Consider the following 21,699-nt stretch of genomic DNA (forward strand, 5'->3'; position numbering starts at 1 on the left):
AGGTGGATGAGTTGAATGTGCAGATAGTTATTAATGAATATGATATAGTTGGGATCACGGAGACATGGCTCCAGGGTGACCAAGGCTGGGAGCTGAACATCCAGGGATATTCAATATGCAGGAGGGATAGAGAGAAAGGAAAATGAGGTGGGTTAGCGTTGCTGGTCAGAGAGGAGATTAACGCAATAAAAAGGAAGGACATTAGCTTGGAGGATGTGGAATCGATATGGGTAGAGCTGCGAAACACTAAAGGGCAGAAAACGCTAGTGGGAGTTGTGTACAGGCCACCTAACAGTAGTAATGGAGTTGGGGATGGCATCAAACAGGAAATTAGAAATGCGTGCAACAAAGGTAAAACAATTATAATGGGTGACTTCAATCTACATATAGATTGGGTGAATCAAATTGGCAGGGGCGCTGAGCAAGAGGACTTAAACTAAACAGTGGTGGGGGTGGAGTCAACAACGTGGAAGCGTATGCGTGCAGTTAACGGGAAAGAGAGCGTAGGGAAGGTCACGTTAAAACTAATAGCAGGGGGATGGAACCCAATGCAAGGAGACAGAGGGACAAAAAACGAGCACTGAAGCAAAAGGGAGATGAGAAAAACAAACCTGAAAGCTTTGTGCCTTAATGCGAGGAGCGTTCGTAATAAGGTGGATGAATTGAATGCGCAGTTAGTAGTGAAGGCATATGATATAGTTGGAATCAAGGAGACATGGCTCTAGGGTGACCAAGGCTGGGAGCTAAACATGCAGGGGGATTCGATATTCAGGAAGGAAGCGGAGGTGGGGTGGCATTGCTGGTTAAAGAGGAGATTCATGCAATATGTAGAGAGTGGATGAGAAGGTGGGCTAATATGGAACTAGAGTGAATGGTGATCAATGGACGGCATGGACTCAGTGGGCTGAAGGGCCTGTTTCCCTGCTGTATCTTTGAAAAATATCTTGTCCCATTTATAATTTCAGTGAAGGGCGTCACGGTGGCGCAGCGGTAGAGTTGCTGCCTTACAGCGCCGGAGACCCAGGTTCAACCCTGACTACAGGTGCTGTCTGTACAGAGTTTGTACATTCTCCCAATGACCACGTGGGTTTTCTCCAGGTGTTCTGGTTTCTTCCCAATGTACAAAGACGTACAGGTTTGGGGGCTTCTAACGATCGTCCCTAGTGTGTAGGATAGAACTAGGCTGGTTGGCGTGGGCCGAAGGGCCTGTTTCCAAACTGTATCTCCAAAACTAAAACCTTTTAAACTATTTCCTCTTTTTTATATGGAAGCAGTACATTACCTTTTTAACATGTTTGATCTTAGTGATTAGGAGTAAATCGTCAAAAAGAAACAAATGTACGTCCAGGAATTTTGTAGCCCCTGTTAAAAAAATAAGTATGAATTAGAAGCAGTTTATTTCACATATTTGACATGAACATGAGGACATTTCCAACTTGGGATGAGAGCCACTTACCCACCAGAGTCAGCCTCCCTTCGTATACAAGCTGTCTGTTGGCCGGTGAGAGGAGATTGTCCGCACTGTTGTCTTTCAGCAGGTGGCGAAGACTCTGCACACAATCGTCAGCGTTAAAATCAGACCCTTATTTAGTTTCAACAGGTCAAGTTATAGATTCAAGAGAGTTTATTGTCATGTGTCCCAGATAGGACAATGAAATTATTGCTTTGCTTCAGCACAACAGAACATAGTAGGCATTGACTACACAACAGATCAGTATGTCCATATACTATGATATAAATATATACATACATGAATAAATAAACTGATAAAGTGCAAATAACAGATAATGGGCTGTTAATGTTCAGAGTTTTGTCCGAGCCAAGTTTAATAGCCTGATGGCTGTGGGGAAGTAGCTATTCCTGAACCTGGTTGTTGCAGTCTTCAGGCTCCTGTACCTTCTACCTGAAGGTAGCGGGGAGATGAATGTGTGGCCAGGATGGTGTGGGTCCTTGATGATACTGCCAGCCTTTTTGAGACAGCGACTGCGATAAATCCCCTCGATGGAGGGAGGTCAGAGCCGATGATGGACTGGGCAGTGTTTACTACTTTTGCAATCTTTTTCTCTCCAGGGCGCTCAAGTTGCTGAACCAAGCCACGATGCAACCGGTCAGCATGGTCTCTACTGTGCACCTGTAGAAGTTAGAGAGAGTCCTCCTTGACAAACCGACTCTCCGTAATCTTCTCAGGAAGTAGAGGCGCTGATGTACTTTCTTTGTAATTGCACTTCGAGTCGAGACCCTTCTTCAGACCTGAAGGTTCTCGACCTGAACTGTCACCTATTCCAAAGGTCATAAGTAATAGGAGCAGAATTAGGCCATTCGGCCCATCAAGCCCACTCCGCCATTCAATCATGGCTGATCTATCTTGCTCCTAACCCCATTCTCCTGCCTTCTCCCCATATTCCCTGACACCCGCACCCTTTTCTGCAGAGATGCTGCCTGACCCGCTGGGTAACTCCAGCTTTTTGTGTCTATCTTCGGTTTAAACCAGCATCTGCAGTTCCTTCCTACACATTATTTAGTTTAGTTTAGAGATACAATGTGGAAACAGGCCTTTCAGTCGACCGAGTTCGTGCCGACCAGTGGTCCCCGTACACTAGCACTATCCTAAACGTACTAGGGACAATGTACCATTTTTACTGAGGCCAACCAAACTACAAACCTGTACGTCTTTGGAATGTTGGAGTAACCAGAGCACCCGGAGAAAACCCACGCAGGTCACGGGGAGAACGTACAAACTCCATACAGACAGCACCCATAGTCAGGATTGAACCAGAGTCTCTGGTGCTGTAAGGCAGCAACTCTACTGCTGTGCCACCGTGCTGCATTATCTAAGCTTTTGAATCCACCTTGCATACTAGGGGGCAAGTTACAGGCTGATTAACCTACAGATTCGCGGGTCTTTGGTATGTGGGAATAAACTGGAACACTCGAGAAAAGACAAGGTGAACGTGCAAACTCCACGCAGACAGCACCCGAGGTCAGGATTGAACCCAGGTCTCCAGCACTGTGAGGAAGCGGCTCTATCCGCTGCGCCGCCCTAGATAATCCCGCTTAGTCTCCGACTCCACAAGCTCTTTGATCGAGCTATGTTACAGCGAGAGGGATCCTGACACTGATCGCCACTGAGTCGGAATGTGAGGCCAGTCATCTCCCCGTACACGAGCACTATCCTACACACTAGGGACAATTTACATTGCTTTTTAACTAAAGCCAATTAACCTACAGACCTGTAGGTCTTTGGATTGTGGGAGGAAACCGGAGCACCCGGGCAAAACCCACACAGGTCACAGGGAGAATGTACAAACTGCGTACAGACTGCGCCCGTAGTCAGGATGGAACCCGGGTTTCTGGCGCTGTGAGGCAGCCACTCTACTTTCACTGAAATTATGAGTGGGATAAAATGATATTTTGCAAACACACAGCGGGACAAACCTAGTCCACGCTGACCGTTGATCATCCACTCTACCGCTGCGCCACCGTTCCGCAGAGGTATCACTGTCCCATTGAGTTGATACTGAGCTTGAGTGTTGGAGCCGAGGGCAGTGATGTTTGCAGCTCACAGCAGCGGGCAACTTCAGCACTAGGGGGATTGTTTGCCCAAGTCACACCCCCCTTCCAGCAGGCCGTGGACTTTGCTTCATTGGTACAGAGATTTATTTCACCCCTCCCCCCCCCATCTTGCTATGATGCAGAGAATGGCCCAATGTATCTGCGGCCAGTGGCCCTGGTCTATTGATATTAACCGTACTATAATCCATACTGCACACACACGTTACTCGTTCGTTCCCGATTGGCCTTTGTTCAATGAAGCCAGTGTCCACAGACCTTTGAACAAACGACGAACAAAACTAACTTTGGTCGGTGAGGCAGCTTTTTCTCCGGGCTGCCCGTCGACCCGTCCTCGTGGCCTACCAACGGGCTTGGAGCGCCGTTTCCTGGTGGGGACCGCCCAGCACCTTGGCTTTGGTGGCGGCACAGCACTGGAGCGCCATCGCGGAACGGAGCGGGCGATGCCTTGCCTGGGTCGCCACGCTGGATCGACACGCTGGAGCTCCGGTGAGCTGGACCACTGAGAGCAACACCTCCGGGCTGCGGGTCTGTGGAGCGGAGCGGGCGGCGCCGACATTAACATCGGGAGCCTGGGAGCTCCAGTTCGGTGCGTCCTTGTCGGCTTCGGAAGCCGACAATCCCCTGCTAGGAAGCGGACGTTCCAGGTGGCCCAGCCGCTGTGAGGACTCTCCCAACGCCGGGGCAAGACCACCCGGCTAGAACGGCCAGGAACATCGGGCCTCCGTTGAGGCAACAGCGGTGGCCTTAACAGGCCTGACTTTTGGGTGAACTGGGGTTGGGGACTGGACATTGTGCCTTCCCCCACTGTGGTAACCACTGTGGGGGGATGATTTTTCTGTGTGTAAGGTACTTTGTTAGTCTGTGTCCAAGATGGCTGTCGGAAGGGAGAGTGGACGCTGGCGCGCTTTAGCTGCCGCTGCTCTCTCTTCACATTGTGTTTTTTTTGATTTTGTGTCTTTGGAGCGATTTCTATCTTTAATTTGTGTATTGATGATGTCCTTATTATTTATTTTTCTCTGACTATATGTTTTTTTTCTCTTCTGTTTAATCTTTGTAAGGTGAACTTGAGATTTGAAAGGCGCCCGAAAATAAAATCAATTATTATTATTATTATTACTGTCTCCGTCTACTTTCTATCTCTGTCCCGCCCCCTCACCTGACATCAGTCTGAAGAATGGTCTCGACCTGACACATTCCCCATTTCCCTCTCTCCAGAGAAGCTGCCTGTCCCACTGAGTTACTCCAGTATTTTGTGTCAACCTTCGATTTAAACCAGCATCTGCAGTTCTTCCTCCCACACATCCACGCTGCTTTTCCATTCACACCCATTCGTCTGAAGAAGGGTTTCGGCCCGAAACGTTGCCTATTTCCTTCGCTCCATAGATGCTGCCGCACCCACTGAGTTTCTCCAGCATTCTTGTCTACCTTCGATTTTCCAGCATCTGCAGTTCCTTCTTGAACATTCATTCGCATTTCTTGCTTAAATGTGTGTTCATTGATAGTATAGATGTGTGGGAGGCTGCAGGATCTCCCTGTGTCAGTGACGCCAGTGTTCACAGGCTTTTGAACGAAGGCCCAATAGGTGCGCTGACAACAACCTGGCCCAAGAAGACCAAGGAGCTCATTGTGGACTTCAGAAGGTCTAGGGGCGGCACACACACCCCCATCCATATTAACGGGACGGAGGTGGAGCATGTTTCCTGCTTCAGGTTTCTGGGGGTCAACATCTCCGATGACCTCTCTTGGACCCACAATACCTCAACTCTGGTCAAGAAGGCTCACCAGCATCTCTTCTTCCTGAGGAGACTGAAGAAGGTCCATCTGTCTCCTCAGATTCTGGTGAACTTCTACCGCTGCACCATCGAGAGCATCCTTACCAACTGCATCACAGTATGGTATGGCAACTGCTCTGTCTCCGACCGGAAAGCACTGCAGAGGGTGGTGAAAATTGCCCAACGCATCACCGGTTCCTCACTCCCCTCCATTGAGTCTGTCCAGAGCAAGCAATGTCTGCGAAGGGCGCGCAGCATCGTCAAGGACTGCTCTCACCCCAACCACAGTCTGTTTACCCTCCTCCCATCCGGGAGACGCTACAGGTCTCTCCATTGCCGGACCAGCAGGTCCAGGAACAGCTTCTTCCCTGCGGCTGTTACACACTTAACTCTGTACCTCGGTGATTGCCAGTCACCCCCCCACCCCCCCCAGACACTCCATCCCCCAGAAAAATTGCACTAATGTATGTACATATATATATTCTGCTGTTCATTATTCTATGTTCGCACTTCTGGGAAGATGCTAACTGCATTTTGTTGTCTCTGTACTGTACACTGCACAATGACAATGAAGATTGAATCTGAATCTAATGAACGAGTGAAACTGGAGTGAACACAATGCAGGAAGACCTCACGAGCCCCGGTACAACTCTACGACAGCCACGTGTTTATGCAGGAGTTGCCTCAGCAGTCCGACACTCCGACCGTTTAATGATTCAATGTTACTTTATTGTCACGTGTACCTAGCTACAGTGAAATGCTTTGCTTTGCGTACAACCTGGTAAACCCATACAGCAGACCTCACGAGGCAGTACACAAGTGTCGCCACGTTTCTGGCGCTGACAGTACTATCTTCTGCCTGCCGCTAGCACGTGGAAGCGGGCGGCCGCTCGCCTGGCTCCCCCATTGTTCACTGCAGCGCCCACACCAGGTAGGTCTTAGCGGCACAAGTGCTCTACGCTCTCCGTGGTCCACCTACGCTCTCCGCAGTCACCCCTCCCCCTCCACAGCCCCGCCTCCCCCTCCTCGGTTCCCCACGTTGCCGCACAGTGGAACAGCGGTAGAGTGTCTGCCTCACAGCGCCAGAGGCCCGGGTTCGATCCTGACCTCGGGTGCTGTGGTGTGGATTTTCATGTTCTGAATAAGGGTCTTGACACGAAAGGTCACCTATTGCTTTTCTCCAGAGATGCTGCCCGTCCCGCTGAGTTACTCCAGCTTTTTGAGTCTGTTTTCGGTGTCACTTCCTGAGACCATGTGGGTTTCCTCCGGGTGCTCCGGTTTCCTCCCACATCCCATAGACGTACTTGGCTTCTGTAAATTGTAGGGAGCGGATGGGAAAATGGGATAACATAGAACTAGTGTGACTGGGAGATCGCTGGTCGGTGTGGACTCAGTGGGCTGAAGGGCCTGTTTCCGTGCTGTATCTCTACATTACAATATACCAACAATAGACCCACCTCAGGTACAAAGGCTTTCTTGTTTCTCTCCCAGACAGGAGGCCAAACGATGATCTCCTGGAGCTGCTGAAACTTCTGGATCCTCTCCAGCCATTTCACTTTCCCGTCCAGATCACCTGATGTCATACAAAAATAATCCATCAGCAGAAGTGGGGGCCACGGTGGCGCAGCGGTAGAGTTGCTGTCTTGCAGCACTTGCAGCGCCGGAGACCCGGGTTCGATCCTGACTATGGGTGCTGTCTGTACGGAGTTTGTTCGTTCTCCCCGTGATCACATGCATGTTATCGATGTTGGGGAAGTCCAGAACAAGGGGTCACAGTTTAAGGATAAGGGGGAAATCATTAGGACCGAGACGAGGAAAACATTTTTCACACAGAGAGTGGTGAATCTCTGGAATTCTCTGCCACAGAGGTAGTTGAGGCCAGTTCTTTGGCTATATTTAAGAGGGAGTTAGATGTGGACCTTGTGGCTAAAGGGATCAGGGGGTATGGAGAGAAGGCAGGTACAGGATACTGAGTTGGATGATCAGCCATGATCATATTGAATGGTGGTGCAGGCTCGAAGGGCCGAATGGCCTACTCCTGCACCTATTTTCTATGTTTCTATGTCTATGTTTCTCCGAGATTTCAGTTTCCCCACACGTATAATTTATAGGTTAATTGGCTTGGTATAAATGTAAATTGTCCCTAGTGTGTGCAGGATAGTGTTAGTGTGCGGGGATCGTTGGTCGGCGCGGACTCAGTGGGTGGGAGGGCCGGTTTCCACGCTGTATCTCTAAACTAAACTAAAAAGTGATTGTTCACATTGAACTATTATACAGGGCACAGGAGAGTTGCTGAAGCTACTGATCGTGACTGAATTTTAACCCATTCTGGATCAGACGGCAACTGCAGTTCCTCGTGGCAACATGTTTGTTGATTGGCCACAACAATAAAACTAATGGTTGATGGAATTTAATACAGAGGTGTTGCAATTCGGAAAGTCTAACGTGGGCATGGCCTACACAGGGCTCTGGGGAGTGTTGTAGAGCAGAGGGATCTAGGCGTGCAGGTACATATTTTGTTGACAGTGGCATCACAGATAGTCAAACAGGCTTGGTAGGGTGGTCAAAATGGCTTTTGGCACATTGGCCTTCATCCGTCAGAGTATTGAGTATAGACATTGGGAGGTCATGTGTTTAAGAAGGAACTGCAGATGCTGGAAAATCGAAGGTAGACAAAAATGCTGGAGAAACTCAGCGGGTGCAGCAGCATCTATGGAGCGAAGGAAATAGGCAACGTGAAACTCCATAGATGCTGTTGCACCCGCTGAGTTTCTCCAGCATTTTTGTCTACCTTGGGAGGTCATGTTGCAGTTGTATAAGACGTTGGTGAGGCCCCATTTAGAATATTGTGTTCAGTATTGGGCACCATGTTAATAGGAATGTGAGGGGAACCTTTTCACACAAAGGGTGGTGGGTGTGGTTCTTGGTTTCCTGGTCCTCCAAAATATTCCAAATGGAATTTAAACTGGAGGTGGAACAGGCTGCCAGAGGAAATAGTTCAATGTGGAAGTGGCGGCGCTGTGAAACGGCTGCGGCTCGCCTGCAGTCTGTCTGTTTTTACTTTTTTGTGTTGTTTTTTTTGTCTAGTTCAGTACAATTTTTGGTTATTAGGTGGTGTTATGTGTGTGTGTGGGGGGGGGGGGGGGTGAAACAGGGCTTTCTGTTTCTCCTTTCGGGGGAATGCGACTTTTTTTGTCGTATCCCCCTTCTCTTCCCCCGCCTGAGCTGAGGCCTAATGGCGGAGCTGGCGGCCTCCAACCTGCGACCGACCTCGAGGATCCGGAGGTAGAGCCAGCAAGGCTGGCCATCTTCGAGCTGCGGCGACGTTCGGGCAGCGGCACGACTCGGCGCTCCTGCGAGGGCGGACGGCGCGGGGCTGAGACACTCCCGTGCGGGCGGCGCGGCTACCGGCTGGAAGGCGCTCCCGTGAGGGCGGCCTGGGTCCCGGCTGGAAGGTGCTCCGGTGTGGGCGGACCGGCTCCCGGCTGGAAGGCGCTCCCGTGTGGGCGGACCGGCTCTCGGCTGGAAGGCGCTCCCGTGGGGGCAGCCCGGTGCGGGGCTGAGACGCTCCCGTGTGGGCGGCCCGGTGCGGGGCGGAGACGGTGCTCCGGTGGCTGAGGCGGCGTTCTGGCGGCAGCGACCTGGATCCAGGGCTCGGCCGCGGGCCAGTGGACGACAACATCGGGAGCTCGCAGGTCACAGGCTGGAGCCTGTTTTCCGGAGCTCCCGTTGCAACAACTGCGTCCGCTGGACTGGAGGGCGGCAGCTTCGACCAACCCCGGGCCGCGGAGCTTGAACCGCGGGACTGATACCATCGCCCGGTGGGGTATCGCCTCAGCGCAGAGGGAGAAGAGGAGGGTAGAGACTGTAACTCTAAGACTTTTGCCTCCATCACAGTGAGGAGGTGTTTGGTGAACTCATGTGGTGGATGTTAATTTGTGTTTATTGTGTGTTGTTTATTATTACATGTATGGCTGCAGGCAACAGCATTTCGTCCAGACCGAAAGGTCTGAATGACAAATAAAGGATTCAATTCAATTCAATTCAATTCGAAATAGTTGAGGCAGGTACAATCGCAATGTTTAAGAAACATTTGGACAGTTACTTGGATAGGAATGGTTTCGAGGGATACGGACCAAGCACAGGCAGGTGAGACAAGTGTAGATGGGACATCTTCCACAGACTCACAGAGAGTGGCGAGTCTGTGGAATTCTCTGCCTCAGAGGGTGGTGGAGGCAGGTTCTCTGGATGCTTTCAAGAGAGAGCTAGATAGGGCTCTTAAAAATAGCGGAGTCAGAGGATATGGGGAGAAGGCAGGAACGGGGTACTGATTGGGGATGCTCAGCCATGATCACATTGAATGGGGGTGCTGGCACGAAAGGCCAAACGGCCTACTCCTGCACCTATTGTCTATTGTCTATTGTTGGTCAGTGTGGGCAAGTTGGGCTGAAGGGCCTGTTTCCACACTGAATGACTGTGACTCTATGAGTGTAAAGAAAGACACAAAGTGCCGGAGTAACTCAGCGGGTCAGGCAGCATCTCTGGAGAAAAAGGATGGGTAACGTTTCAGGTCGAGACCCTTCTTCAGACTGAAAGTAGAGGGGAGGGAACTGGAGGTAAGAACAGGCCAGAACGAAGCAGGGCCAGCAACAGATGACTACGGATGGGTGGAGCCCACAATGGCCCATTGTTGGCTGGGGAAGAGGTGATAATGAAGGGAGAAAAGTGGAACTAATAGGATGCCTAGGGTGGGTGAGGGAAGGGAGGGAATGCTAGGAATTTACTTGAAATTCATCCCGTTGGGTTGTAAACTGCCCGAACGCAATACAACTAAAGGGATGGGAAAGTGTGTGTGACTGGAGTGAAGAAACTTCCATTAGGTTAGACTTGGTCTACGGATATTGTGTATTGGAAGGGAGGAGTGGCGCAGCGGTAGAGTTGCTGCCTTACCGCGCCAGTGACCCAGGATCGATCCTGACTACGGTGCTGTCTGTACGTTCTCCCCGTGACCTGCGTGGGTTTTCTCCAGGAGCTCCAGTTTCCTCCCACACTCCAAAGACGTACAGGTTTGTAGGTTAATTGGCTGTGGTGTATGTGTAAATTGTCTCTAGTGGGTGTAGGATAGTATTATTGTGCGGGGGACGCTGGTCGGCGCGGGGTCGTGGGCCGAAGGGCCTGTTTCCGTGCTTTATTGTCTAAACTAAACCAGTAGGTTTCTACTCAGTTAGAGCACCAGCCATGAGGACTAGCAGCCGCGGGAGATAGGACTGTGTACTCACAGATCGAGTTGTCCACGCGTTCCATGATGGCTTCGATCTCCTGCTTCATGCCCGCCTCCGTGCATCTGTTACAGAGACTCCTCAGGAGGAGCGGGTATCTGGTCAGCCTCTGCAGTGGCGAGACCAGCAGGTCGGAGAGGTGCAGTCGCTTGCACTGGCCCTTCTGCTCGCACCACTGCCGCGTGCAAAGAGAACACAGAGAGAGTGAGATAGCGCTGTGGGAACAGTGGGGAACGGCACGCAAGGCACGTCAACAGCATGGGCGGCACGGTGGCGCAGCGGAAAAGTTGCTGCCTTACAGCGCCAGAGACCCGGGTTCCATCCCGACTACGGCTGCTGTCTGTACGGAGGTTTCACGTTCTCCCCGTGACCTGCGTGGGTTTTCTCCGGGTGCTCCGGTTTCCTCCCACACTCCAAAGCCATGCAGGTTTGAAGGTTAATTGGCTTTGGAAAAATTGTAAATTGTCCCTAGTGCGTGTAGGATAGCGTTAGTGTACGGGGTGATCGCTGGTGGGCACGGACTCGGTGGGTCGAAGGGTCTGTTTCCGCGCTGTCTCTTAAGTCCAAAGTAAATCTGATGGTCGGTGATCTAATGCCAGATTTGACACTTGGTAAAACTGGGTCTTACTACGGACATCATTAGAGGATAGGAATAGATACTGTACCTTAAGGAAGATCCCAAAGTCATCCCTTGTCTTCAGATTATTGAGGTAGAAATTAGCCGAAGAATAGTTCAGGCAATACTTCTGATGACTACTGCACACACAGTCCTGAAACTGAAGGCAACCATTATACACAATCACATCATACAATCTCTCCCTTGCCACAGAAATATAAAGCTGCCTGTTATCACCACAATGGTGCAGCTGCTGGAGTCACTGCCTCACTGCAAGAGAGACCTGGGTTCGATCCCGACCATGTCTGTGTGGAGTTTGCACGTTCTCCCTGTGACCAAGTGGGTTCCCACCAGGTGCTCCGGTTTCCTCCCACATCCCAAAGACATGGGGGTTTTTCAGGTTCATTGGCCCTCTGTAAACTGGCACCAGTGTGTAGGGAGTGGATGGGGAAGTAATATAACATATTTAACAGATGGTCAAGGTGGACTCAGTGGGCCGAAGGGCCTGTTTCCATGCTGTGTCTATCGATCAATCTAGAGATTCATGCGTTCGAGTGCAGAAGGTCTCCTGTGAATCATCACCGTTTCAAAGGAATTCTCAGAACTATCGGTGATTGTTGGACACAAGCAGCTGTGAGTACCAACATAAAACCCCTGTCCCACGGTACGAGTTCATTCCAAGAGTTCTCCCGAGTTTGCCCTGATTCGAACTCGGAGATTTACGGTAATGGCCGCTCGTCGGTACTCGGGGCTCTCGTGGACATTTTTCATCATGTTGAAAAATCTTCATGAGTCTTCCCGAGCTTACCTGCCGTTAGCGAGTCTTCCCGAGTACCTGCCGTTAGCGAGTCTTCCCGAGTACCTGCCGTTAGCGCCAATAGACGTCCCCGAGCTCCGACGTACCCGCTACGTTCATTCTCCCTGCTTACCACGAGTTTGATTTTTTTTAAACTCGGGAGAGCTCTTGGAATGAACTCGTACCGTGGGACAGGGCTTTAACAAGGAAGCAAGGCTTTCCGCAAGGATGCTGGTCGACATCTTCCACAACAAGCTGGAGGCTCGGCTCAATTAAGTGGATGCCAGTGAATATGTCAAGACTTGTACAGCATCACAGGTTACTGAGTCATAGTCAGGAAACAGGCCCATCAGCCCAACGCCCACACCGACCAACACTAGGCCCACCTGCCTGTGTTTGACCCATATCTCTCTAAACTGGTCCTACCCATGTACCTGTCTAACTGGTCCTCATGTAGTACCTGCTACATAGTACAGGTACAAGCGGATGTTGGGGGCAATCTCTGGCAATGACGCATCTTAACGGATGACCTCAATATCTTCAGTGGTGGACAAAAATGCTGGAGAAACTCAGCGGGTGAGGCAGCATCTATGGAGCGAAGGAAATAGGTGACGTTTCGGGTCGAGACCCTTCTTCAGACTGATGTGGCGGTGGGGGGGGTGGGAGGGGCGAGAAGAAGAAAGAAAGACAGAGACAGTAGGCTGTGGGAGAGCGGGGAAGGGGGGAGAAAGCAAGGACTACCTGAAATTGGAGGTCAATGTTCATACCGCTGGGGTGTAAACTGCACAAGTGAAATATGAGGTGCTGTTCCTCCAATTTGCAGTGGGACTCACTCAATACCTGCAGTGCTGACCCATAGAAGTATTATCTATCACCTGTGGTGGCACAGCTGCCTTTACAATGTCAGAGACCCAGGTTTGGTCCTGACTATGGGTGCTGTCTTTATGGAGTTTGTATGCTCTCCCCGTGACCTTGTGGGTTTTCCCCGGGTGCTCCGGTTTCCTCCCACACTCGAAAGACGTGTAAGCCTGTAGGTTAACTGGCTTTAGTAAATTGTCCCTAGTGTGTAGGATAGAACTAGTGTACGGGTGATCGCTGGTCAACACTGACTCGGTGGCCCAAAGGGCCAATCTCTCTCTAAACCTAACTATCCAGGTAGCATTGTCAATTTCTTCAAATGTTTTTAAATGTTCTGGTTTGAGATATTTATTAATTTTTTCACTTGTTTTAAAAAAGTAAAAAAATTATTGTTTTTTTAAATCATAAGATCATGGAACATAGGAGTAGAATTAGACCATTCGGCCCATCAAGTCAGCTCTGACTGACCTATTCTTCCCACCTTCTCCCCGTAAGCTTTGACACCCGTACTAATCAAGACCCGGTCAAACTAAGCTTTAAAAATATCCATTGACCTGGCCTCCACCGCCAATGAATTCCACAGATTCACCACCCTCTGGCTCAAGAAATTCAAGTTCCTTCTCATCTCCTTTCTAAAGGTACGTCCTTTTATTCTGAGGCTGTGCCCTCTGGTCCAAGACACTCCCACTGGTGGAAACATCCTCTTCACATCCACTCTATCCAGGCCTCTCATTTGTTTGGCATTTCAGATGTTCCTGAAAGGCAGAGTTTTACTTCCAGCTTAGCCTGACTCTGGGCTGTGTTCATTCTCAATGTACAGGGTCATTAAAGAACAAATGGTGTCACCTGGTGTCTGACTTATGATAGCGACATTAGAATTACTGCTCAGGAATGAGTGAAAGATAGTGTGGATATTAATCAACATGGGCGGAAACCAGAGCACCCAGAAGAAACCAACGCAGTCACAGGGAGAACGTGCAAACTCCACATAGAAGCACCCAAGGTCAAGATCAGACCTGGATTAGTTTAGAGATACAGCGCAGAAACAGGCCACTTTGGCACACAGAGTCCACGCCGACCAGCGATCCCCGCACACTAAAGAGCCTGCCCCACTGTACGAGGTAATTCAAGAGTTCTCCCGAGTTTCCCCTGATTCGAACTCGGAGAATTACGGTAATAGCCATTCGTAGGTACTCGGGGCTCTCGTGGACATTTTTCACAATGCTGAAAAAACTTCACGGGTTACCGCGTTTCCCGAGTACCAGCCGTTGGCATTACGAGCCGCTACGAGCTCCGACATCCACGAGCTCCGACGTACCCGCTACGTACATTCTACGTACTTACCACGAGTTTGATTTTTTTTAAAACTCGGGAGTGCTCTTGAATTTCCTCGTACAGTGGGACAGGCCCTTTACTCTACCCTACACACACACACACACCAGGGACAATTTACAATTTTTACCAAAGTCAATTAGCCTACAAACCTTTACATCTTTGGAGTGTGGGAGGAAACAAGAGCATCCGGAGAAAACCCACAGGTAGAACGTACAAAGTCCATACCGAGAGCTCCCGTAGTCAGGATCGAACCCAGGTCTCAGTCGCTGTAAGGCAGCAACTCTAGCGCTGTGCTATGAGGCAATGGCTCTACCAGCTGACCCACCCTTAGTGGCTGATTTAACTATTTTTAAAGAAAGCTTCAAGTAAATGGTCGTCTCTCTTCTTTTTTTTTTTAATGTTGTGCATGTGACGTATTTAGACATCACCGAACATTAACGGAACATTAAGGTGATAAACATTTGGAATCAAGTACCTTTGACAGCACGGCAAGTAGAGATGATAGATCCCAGGAGCTCTCAATTGCATCCAGCAGATTGGTCAGGAAGTCCAAACTCACCTAGTAAGATGAAACAAAGAGATGATTAGATGATAGATATAATTTATTGCCACACAGCCAGGCTGGTGGAAATTTGGGTTGTCTGCAGCGATACAATAATAAAGAACACACAACCACAATAAAACTGTAACACAAACATCCACCACAGCATTCATCACTGTGGTGGAAGGCACACAATTTGGCCAGTCCTCCTCCATTTCCCCCCTGTGGACAGGACCAGAGTCCAGAGTCAGTCCAGGATCGGCTCTTCCTCACCGGAGACCGCGGCTTTAAGTTGTTGTAGGCCGCAGGCCGGCGGTCGAGTTTTAAAGTCCCCGCCGCAGCCAGAAGCACCGTAGACTGCAGGGCCGGCGGTCGAAGCTCCCCTCCAGGGGTGATGGTAAGTCCATGCCGGACCCGCGGTAGAAGTCGGCCGCGGGCCGGCAGTGATGGCTTCTTCTTCCCCCGGGTCCCCAACGTGAGATCCCGGGCTGTAGACGCCGCACCAGCTGGAGCTCTGCAGACCGCGGCTTCAGGCTGCGACTTCAGGCTGCCGGCTGCCCCGGGTCAGCGAAACGGAGCGCTCCCCTCCAGCGAGCCCCAGCGAGGGCTCACCCGCTCCACGCCGAGAGTCCACGCTGCACCCACCGCTGAAGCCCCGGGCGCGTCTCCGGGAAAGGCCGCGTCGATCCTTGATGTTAGGCCACGGGGGAGGCGACCTGGAAAAACTCGCCTCTCCGTGGAGGAGGCGACCGAAGCGGTTTCCCCCTTACCCCCACACCACCCCCCACACAAAACACACGAAGAAACATTTGGAAACAAGAAAGCCGAGGATTATGCCTACAGTAACGCCTGATGTACAACGCGTGGACTTTAGATGCACACAACGCATTCTCCAAGTAATTCTGGGCAACATGTTATAGGAAAGATGTCGTCAAGCTGGAAAGGGTGCAGAGAAGATTTGCGAAGATGTTGCCAGGACTCGAGGGGCTGAGCTATAGGGAGAGGTTGGGCAGGCTGGGACTCTATTCCTTGGAGCGCAGAAGAATGAGGTGCGATCGTATAGAGGTGTATAAAATCATGAGAGGAATAGATCGGGTAGATGCACACTTTGAAGTCGAAACAAGGAACAGCAGATACTGGTTTACAAAAAAGACACAACGTGCTGGAGTAACTCAGCAGCTCTGGGAGTATCTCTGGAGAACAGATAGATCGGGTAGACACACAGAGTCTCTTGCCCAGAGTAGGGGAATCGAGAACCAGAGGACATAGGTTTAAGGTGAAGGGGGAAAGATTTAATAGGAATCTGAGGGGTAACTTTTTCACACAAAGGGCGGTGGGTGTATGGAACAAGCTGCCAGAGGAGGAGGTAGTTGAGGCTGGGACTATCCCAACGTTTAAGAAACAGTTAGACAGGTACATGGATAGGACAAGTTTGTAGGGATATGGACCAAGTGCAGGCAGGTGGGACTAGTGTAGCTGGGACATTGTTGGCCGGTGTGGGCAAGTTGGGCCGAAGGGCCTGTTTCCAAACTGTATCACTCTATGACTCTGGTTGCCCTAGACTCTCCCACTAGTGGAAACATCCTCTCCACATCCACTCTATCCAAGTCTTTCACTATTCGGTAAGTTTCAATGAGGTCCTCCCCTCATCCTTCTAAACTCCAGTGAGTACAGGCCCAGTGCCGACAAACACTCATCATATGTTAACCCACTCATCCCCGGGATCTTTCTTGTAAACCTCCTCTGGATCCTCTGCAACACCAGCACATCCCTCCTCAGATATGGGGCCCAAAACAGCTCACAATAACCCAAATGCAGTCTGGCCAGTGGGTTATAAAGCCGCAGCTTAACATCCCCGTTGTTGCATTCTAGTCATCTCGAAATAAATGCTAGCATTGCATTTGCCTTCCTTGCTACCGATTCGACTTGCAAATTAACCTTTTGGGAGACCTGCACCAGCACTCCCAAATCCCTATCCAGCTCCAATTTCTGAATCCTCTCCCCATTTGGAAAATAGTCTACGCCTTCATTCCTACTACCAAAACTACCTGGGGTAGTTCTTGCCAAGATTCGGTACAGGTTTGTGGTCTCTGCAGTTATACACATTTTGCAGAGTAAAGGGTAAGGATCTGGGGCCTACCTGGGTGCTAATCCACTGGGATGTGTTTTAGGGTGTTATGCTATGGAAACAGCTGGCCATTCTACACACCAGGCATATTGATATTTGGTCAAATCTCGGCTAGTAACAGGTATATCCCACTACGTTCTCCACACAGCTTCATTGACGCAGGTTCAATCCTGACCTCGGCTGCTGTCTGTGCGGAGTTTGCACGTTTCACACTCAAGGTGCACTGATTTCCTCCCACATCAGAAATATTGACCCTTAAAGTGAGCAGGTGTAGAATCATATCCGGGGGGAGTTCTAGTTTTAGTTTTAGAGATACAGCGCAGAAACAGGCCCCTTGGCCCCCCGAGTCCGTGCCGACCAGCGATCCCAGTTCACTAACACTACCCTACACAATAGGGACAATTTACAATTTTTACCGAAGCCTATTAACCTACAAATGGAATGTTGGAGGAAACCAGAGCACCCGGAGAAAACCCACGCGGTCACGGGGAGAACGTACAAACTCCGTACAGACAGCACCCGTAGTCTGGATCGAACCAGAGTCTCTGGCGCTGTGAGGCAGCAACTCTACTGCTGCGCCTCACCATTTGTTACCTAATAGGAGTCCATTTGGCCTCTTGCCTTTGTAGTGACTCTAGAGATGAGGGGAGAGTAATAATCGGATTAGTGTAGGATTAGTATACATGGGTGTCTGATGGTTGGTGGGGACTCAGTGGGCTGTGTATGATTATTATTATATTCCCAGCGTCCAGGTTACCTTGGACAGTTCGTTCAGGTTTGCAAACAGTCTCCGCGGGTCAACATCCAGCAGCCACCCTCCGCTCTGCAGAAATGTCAAAGTGTTCAGGAAAACCTATAAAAGAGAAACAGATTGTGAGAAACTTGTAAAAGCCAGGATGGAATGAATGCATGTTCATAAGTGATAGGAGCAGAATTAGACCATTCGGCCCATCAAGGCTACTCCGCCATTCAATCATGGCTGATCTATCTTTCCCTCCTAACCCCATTCTCCTGCCTTCTCCCCATAAAACTTACAAAATTCTTAAGGGGTTGGACAGGCTAGATGCAGGAAGATTATTCCCGGTGTTGGGGAAGTCCAGAACTAGGGGTCACAGTTTAAGGATAAGAGGGAAGTCTTTTAGGACCGAGATGAGAAAATCATTTTTTACACAGAGAGTGGTGAATCTCTGGAATTCTCTGCCACAGAAGGTTGTTGAGGCCAGTTCATTGGCTATATTTAAGAGGGAGTTAGATGTGGCCCTTGTGGCTAAAGGGATCAGGGGATATGGAGAGAAGGAAGGGATGGGATACTGAGTTGGATGATCAGCCATGATCATATCGAATGGCGGTGCAGGCTCGAAGGGCCGAATGGCCTACTCCTGCACCTATTTTCTATGTTTCTATAACCTCTGGCACCCGTACTAATCAACAATCTATTAATTTCTGCCTTAAAAAATGTCCATGACTTGGCCTCCACAAACTTCTGAGGCAATGAGTTCCATAGATTCACCACCCTCTAACTGAAGAATCTCCTCCTCATTCTGACAGGGTCCCATTTATTCCTAATCTTTGTTTCCTGTCTGCCAACCAATTCTCTATCCATGTCAATTCTGATCCATGTCAACTCTGCAGTTGTAGCGAGCCCTAGTGAGACCACACCTGGAGTATTGTGTGCAGTTTTAGTCCCTTAATTTGATGAAGGACATTCTTGCTATTGAGGGAGTGCAGCGTAGGTTTACAAGGTTAATTCCCGGGATGGCGGGACTGTCATATGCTGAGAGAATGGAGCAGCTGGGCTTGTACACTCTGGAGTTTAGAAGGATGAGACGGTATCTCATTGAAACATATAAGGTTGTTAAGGGCTTGGACACGCTAGAGGCAGGAAACATGTTCCCGATGTTGGGGGAGTCCAGAACCAGGGGCCACAGTTTAATAATAAGGAGTAAGCCATTTAGAACGGAGACGAGGAAACACTTTTTCTCACAGAGTGGTGAGTGTGGAATTCTCTGCCTCAGAGGGCGGTGGAGGCAGTTTCTCTGGATGCTTTCAAGAGAGAGTTAGATAGGGCTCTTAAAAATAGCAGAGTCATGGGATATGGGGAGAAGGCAGGAACGGGGTACTGATTGGGGATGATCAGCCATGATCACATTGAATGGCGGTGCTGGCTCGAAGGGCCAAATAGCCTACTCCTGCACCTATTGTCTCTTGTCTATTGGCTAATTCCCTACCCCCAATACCATGTGCTCTAATTTTGCCCACTAATCTCCTGTGTGGGACCTTATCAAAGGCTTTTTGAAAAGCAATGGATAGTCTCACCTCCTCCATCACCAGGAGCTGATCCCTGAAGTAGGTACATTCCGTGGTGAAGATCTCCCACATGGCCTCCTGCAGCTTCTTCTCCTTCTGCCCACGCCCGCTCTCTGGGTTCTGATGCTTCAGTACCTCTTGCCAGCTCTTGCCCTGACAGGGCAAAAGGAGGATTATGAATGAATGAATAAACTAATACCCATAGTACTAGTGCAATAGAGCCCGGTGCAACCAAAGACACTCCACACTTTATGGTTTAGTTTGTATTGTGTGTTGTTCGAGAGGCTGATAGTTGTCGGGAGGAAGCTGTTCCTGAACCTGGAGGTCACATGGGTTACAGACTCCTGAGCCTTCTTCCCAATGTTAGAGGTGAATTAGGGTGGCGTGAGTCCTTGACGATGCTGGCTGTCTTTTTGAGGCAGAGCCTGCTATAGATTATAATCCTATAATTAGTGACTGTAAGCATCAAGAGCGAAATACACTATTTCACACATAGGGCGGCACTGTAGAGTTGCTGCCTCACAGTTGCAGAGACCCGGGTTCGATCCTGACCACGGACACTGTCTGCACGGAGTTTGTATGTTCTCCCCTTGATCCCGTGGGTGCTTTGGCCCACTGATTCCGCGCTGACCAACGATCCCCGCACACTAACATAATTCTGCACACACACACACACTAGGGACGGGGTGGGAGATTGCAACCTTCATGTGGTCTGCCCTGTTTCGACGAATGCAATCAACCTGGCGTGCACAATAAAATAAGATCAAATAGAACAAGTTGTCCTACAACTTTAGTCTGTGCACGCAAGAAAGAGACACTAGGGACAATTTACAATTTTACCAAAGCCAATTAGCCTACAAACCTTCTTTGGAATGTGGGAGGAAACCGGAGCACCCGAGGAAAACCCACGCAGGTCACTGGGAGAACGTACAAACTCCACATAGAAAGGACCCGTAGTCAAATTCGCATCCGGGTCTCTGGTGCTGTGAGGCAGCAACTCTACCGCTGCGCCACGTAAATACTTAGATCCGTAGATACGGTTTATTGGATGGATAACTGGAATGGGGGGAGGAAATGTCTGCTGAGAAATGTTTGGACAGGATGGGCTGGTATTCGCTGGGGTTTGGAAGAGTGATAAAGGGTTTGCAAAATCTCGAGGTGTCTCCACAGGCAGGGTGTGGAGAGGATGTTTCCTCTAGCGGAGAATCCAGAGTTTGGGATCATCGTTTGAAAAAAAAAAATAGGGGTTGCAAACTTAAGATGGGAGTCAGGCAAAGTCACTCTCTCAGAGTCCCGTGAGTAGGTGAAGGATTTAAGAAGGAACTGCAGATGCTGGAAAATCGAGGGTAGACAAAGGTGCTGGAGAAACTCAGCGGGTGCAGCAGCATCTATGGAGCGAAGGAAATAGGCATCGTTTCGGGCCGAAACCCAAGGGTTTCGGCCCGAAACGTTGCCTATTTCCTTCACTCCATAGATGCTGCTGCACCCGCTGAGTTTCTCCAGTAGATGAAGGATGATGGAAGCAGAGTCTGGAGAGGCAGAGGAACACAGATTCCTGCTGGACCAGAAATTTAAGATGAAGATAGACACAAAATGCTGGAGTAACCCAGCGGGACAGGCAGCAACTCAAGAAAGAAAGAATGGGTGCCGTTTTGGGTCGAGACCCTTCTTCAGACTGGATAAATCAGAAATTTTGTTTAGTTTGGTTGAGAGATATACGGCACGGAAACAGGGCCCTTCGGCCCACCATCCACGCCGACCATCGATCACCCGTTCACACTAGTTCTATGTTATCCCACTTTCTCATCCGCTCCCCCCACACAAGGGGCAATTTTACAGAGGGCCGATTAACCTACAAACCCGCACGTCTTTGGGATGTGGGAGAAAACTGGAGCACCCGGAGGGTATAAATTCCACGCCTACAGCACCCGAGGTCGGGATTGAACCCGGGCCTCTGGCGCTGGGAGGCAGCGGTTCTACCCGCTGCACCACTGGTCAAGGTTGAGGGGCCGAATGGCCACATGAAGGTTGACTGAGGGGAGACACTGAGTGGAGGATCTGGAGTGGAGATTGAGCCTCAGATATACGTGAGCATTGAAGCTGGGCCGTGGTGAGGAAGGGAGGGGGAGAACCAAGGAGGACACGGTGTGGGGGGGGCGCTGGGAGCGAGGGGGAGATGGGGTGAACAAATGAGGACCAGGTGCGGGATACTTTATAAATGTTGATGCCCTTTATGTGGAGACTGTTTGCACACCTTGGGTTTCAGTGTGACTCGTTACAGGTGACAATGAAGCATTCATTCATTCATTCATTCATTCATTCATTCATTCATTCATGAGGGAGAGATGAACTGCGAACCACTCCATCTCCATGGTGGGAAAGAAGCTCACTTTGGGGAGGGCACATTTGGAGCACCGCGTGCAGTTCTGGTCGCCCCATTACAGGAAGAGTGCGGAGGCTTTGGAGAGGGTGCAGAGGAGGTTTACCAGAAGAG

At 50.1% G+C, this 21,699-nt stretch overlaps 1 protein-coding gene across 1 annotated transcript in view; it reads right to left on the bottom strand.

The window, feature by feature from the left end:
• Nucleotides 1-21,699, bottom strand: part of plekhg7 (pleckstrin homology and RhoGEF domain containing G7) — an 80,528-nt gene that overhangs the window by 12,508 nt on the left and 46,321 nt on the right. The window contains exons 7-14 of the mRNA XM_033039428.1: nt 19,215-19,358; nt 17,656-17,751; nt 14,705-14,788; nt 11,290-11,400; nt 10,625-10,799; nt 6,803-6,918; nt 1,457-1,550; nt 1,283-1,362 (exon numbers count right to left, since the gene is read on the bottom strand). Of these exons, the coding sequence (XP_032895319.1) occupies nt 1,283-1,362; nt 1,457-1,550; nt 6,803-6,918; nt 10,625-10,799; nt 11,290-11,400; nt 14,705-14,788; nt 17,656-17,751; nt 19,215-19,358 (900 nt within the window). The remainder of the gene's footprint in view (nt 1-1,282; nt 1,363-1,456; nt 1,551-6,802; nt 6,919-10,624; nt 10,800-11,289; nt 11,401-14,704; nt 14,789-17,655; nt 17,752-19,214; nt 19,359-21,699) is intronic.

The sequence above is a fragment of the Amblyraja radiata genome, chromosome 21 (assembly GCF_010909765.2).
Source record: "Amblyraja radiata isolate CabotCenter1 chromosome 21, sAmbRad1.1.pri, whole genome shotgun sequence".
NCBI lineage: Eukaryota > Metazoa > Chordata > Chondrichthyes > Rajiformes > Rajidae > Amblyraja > Amblyraja radiata.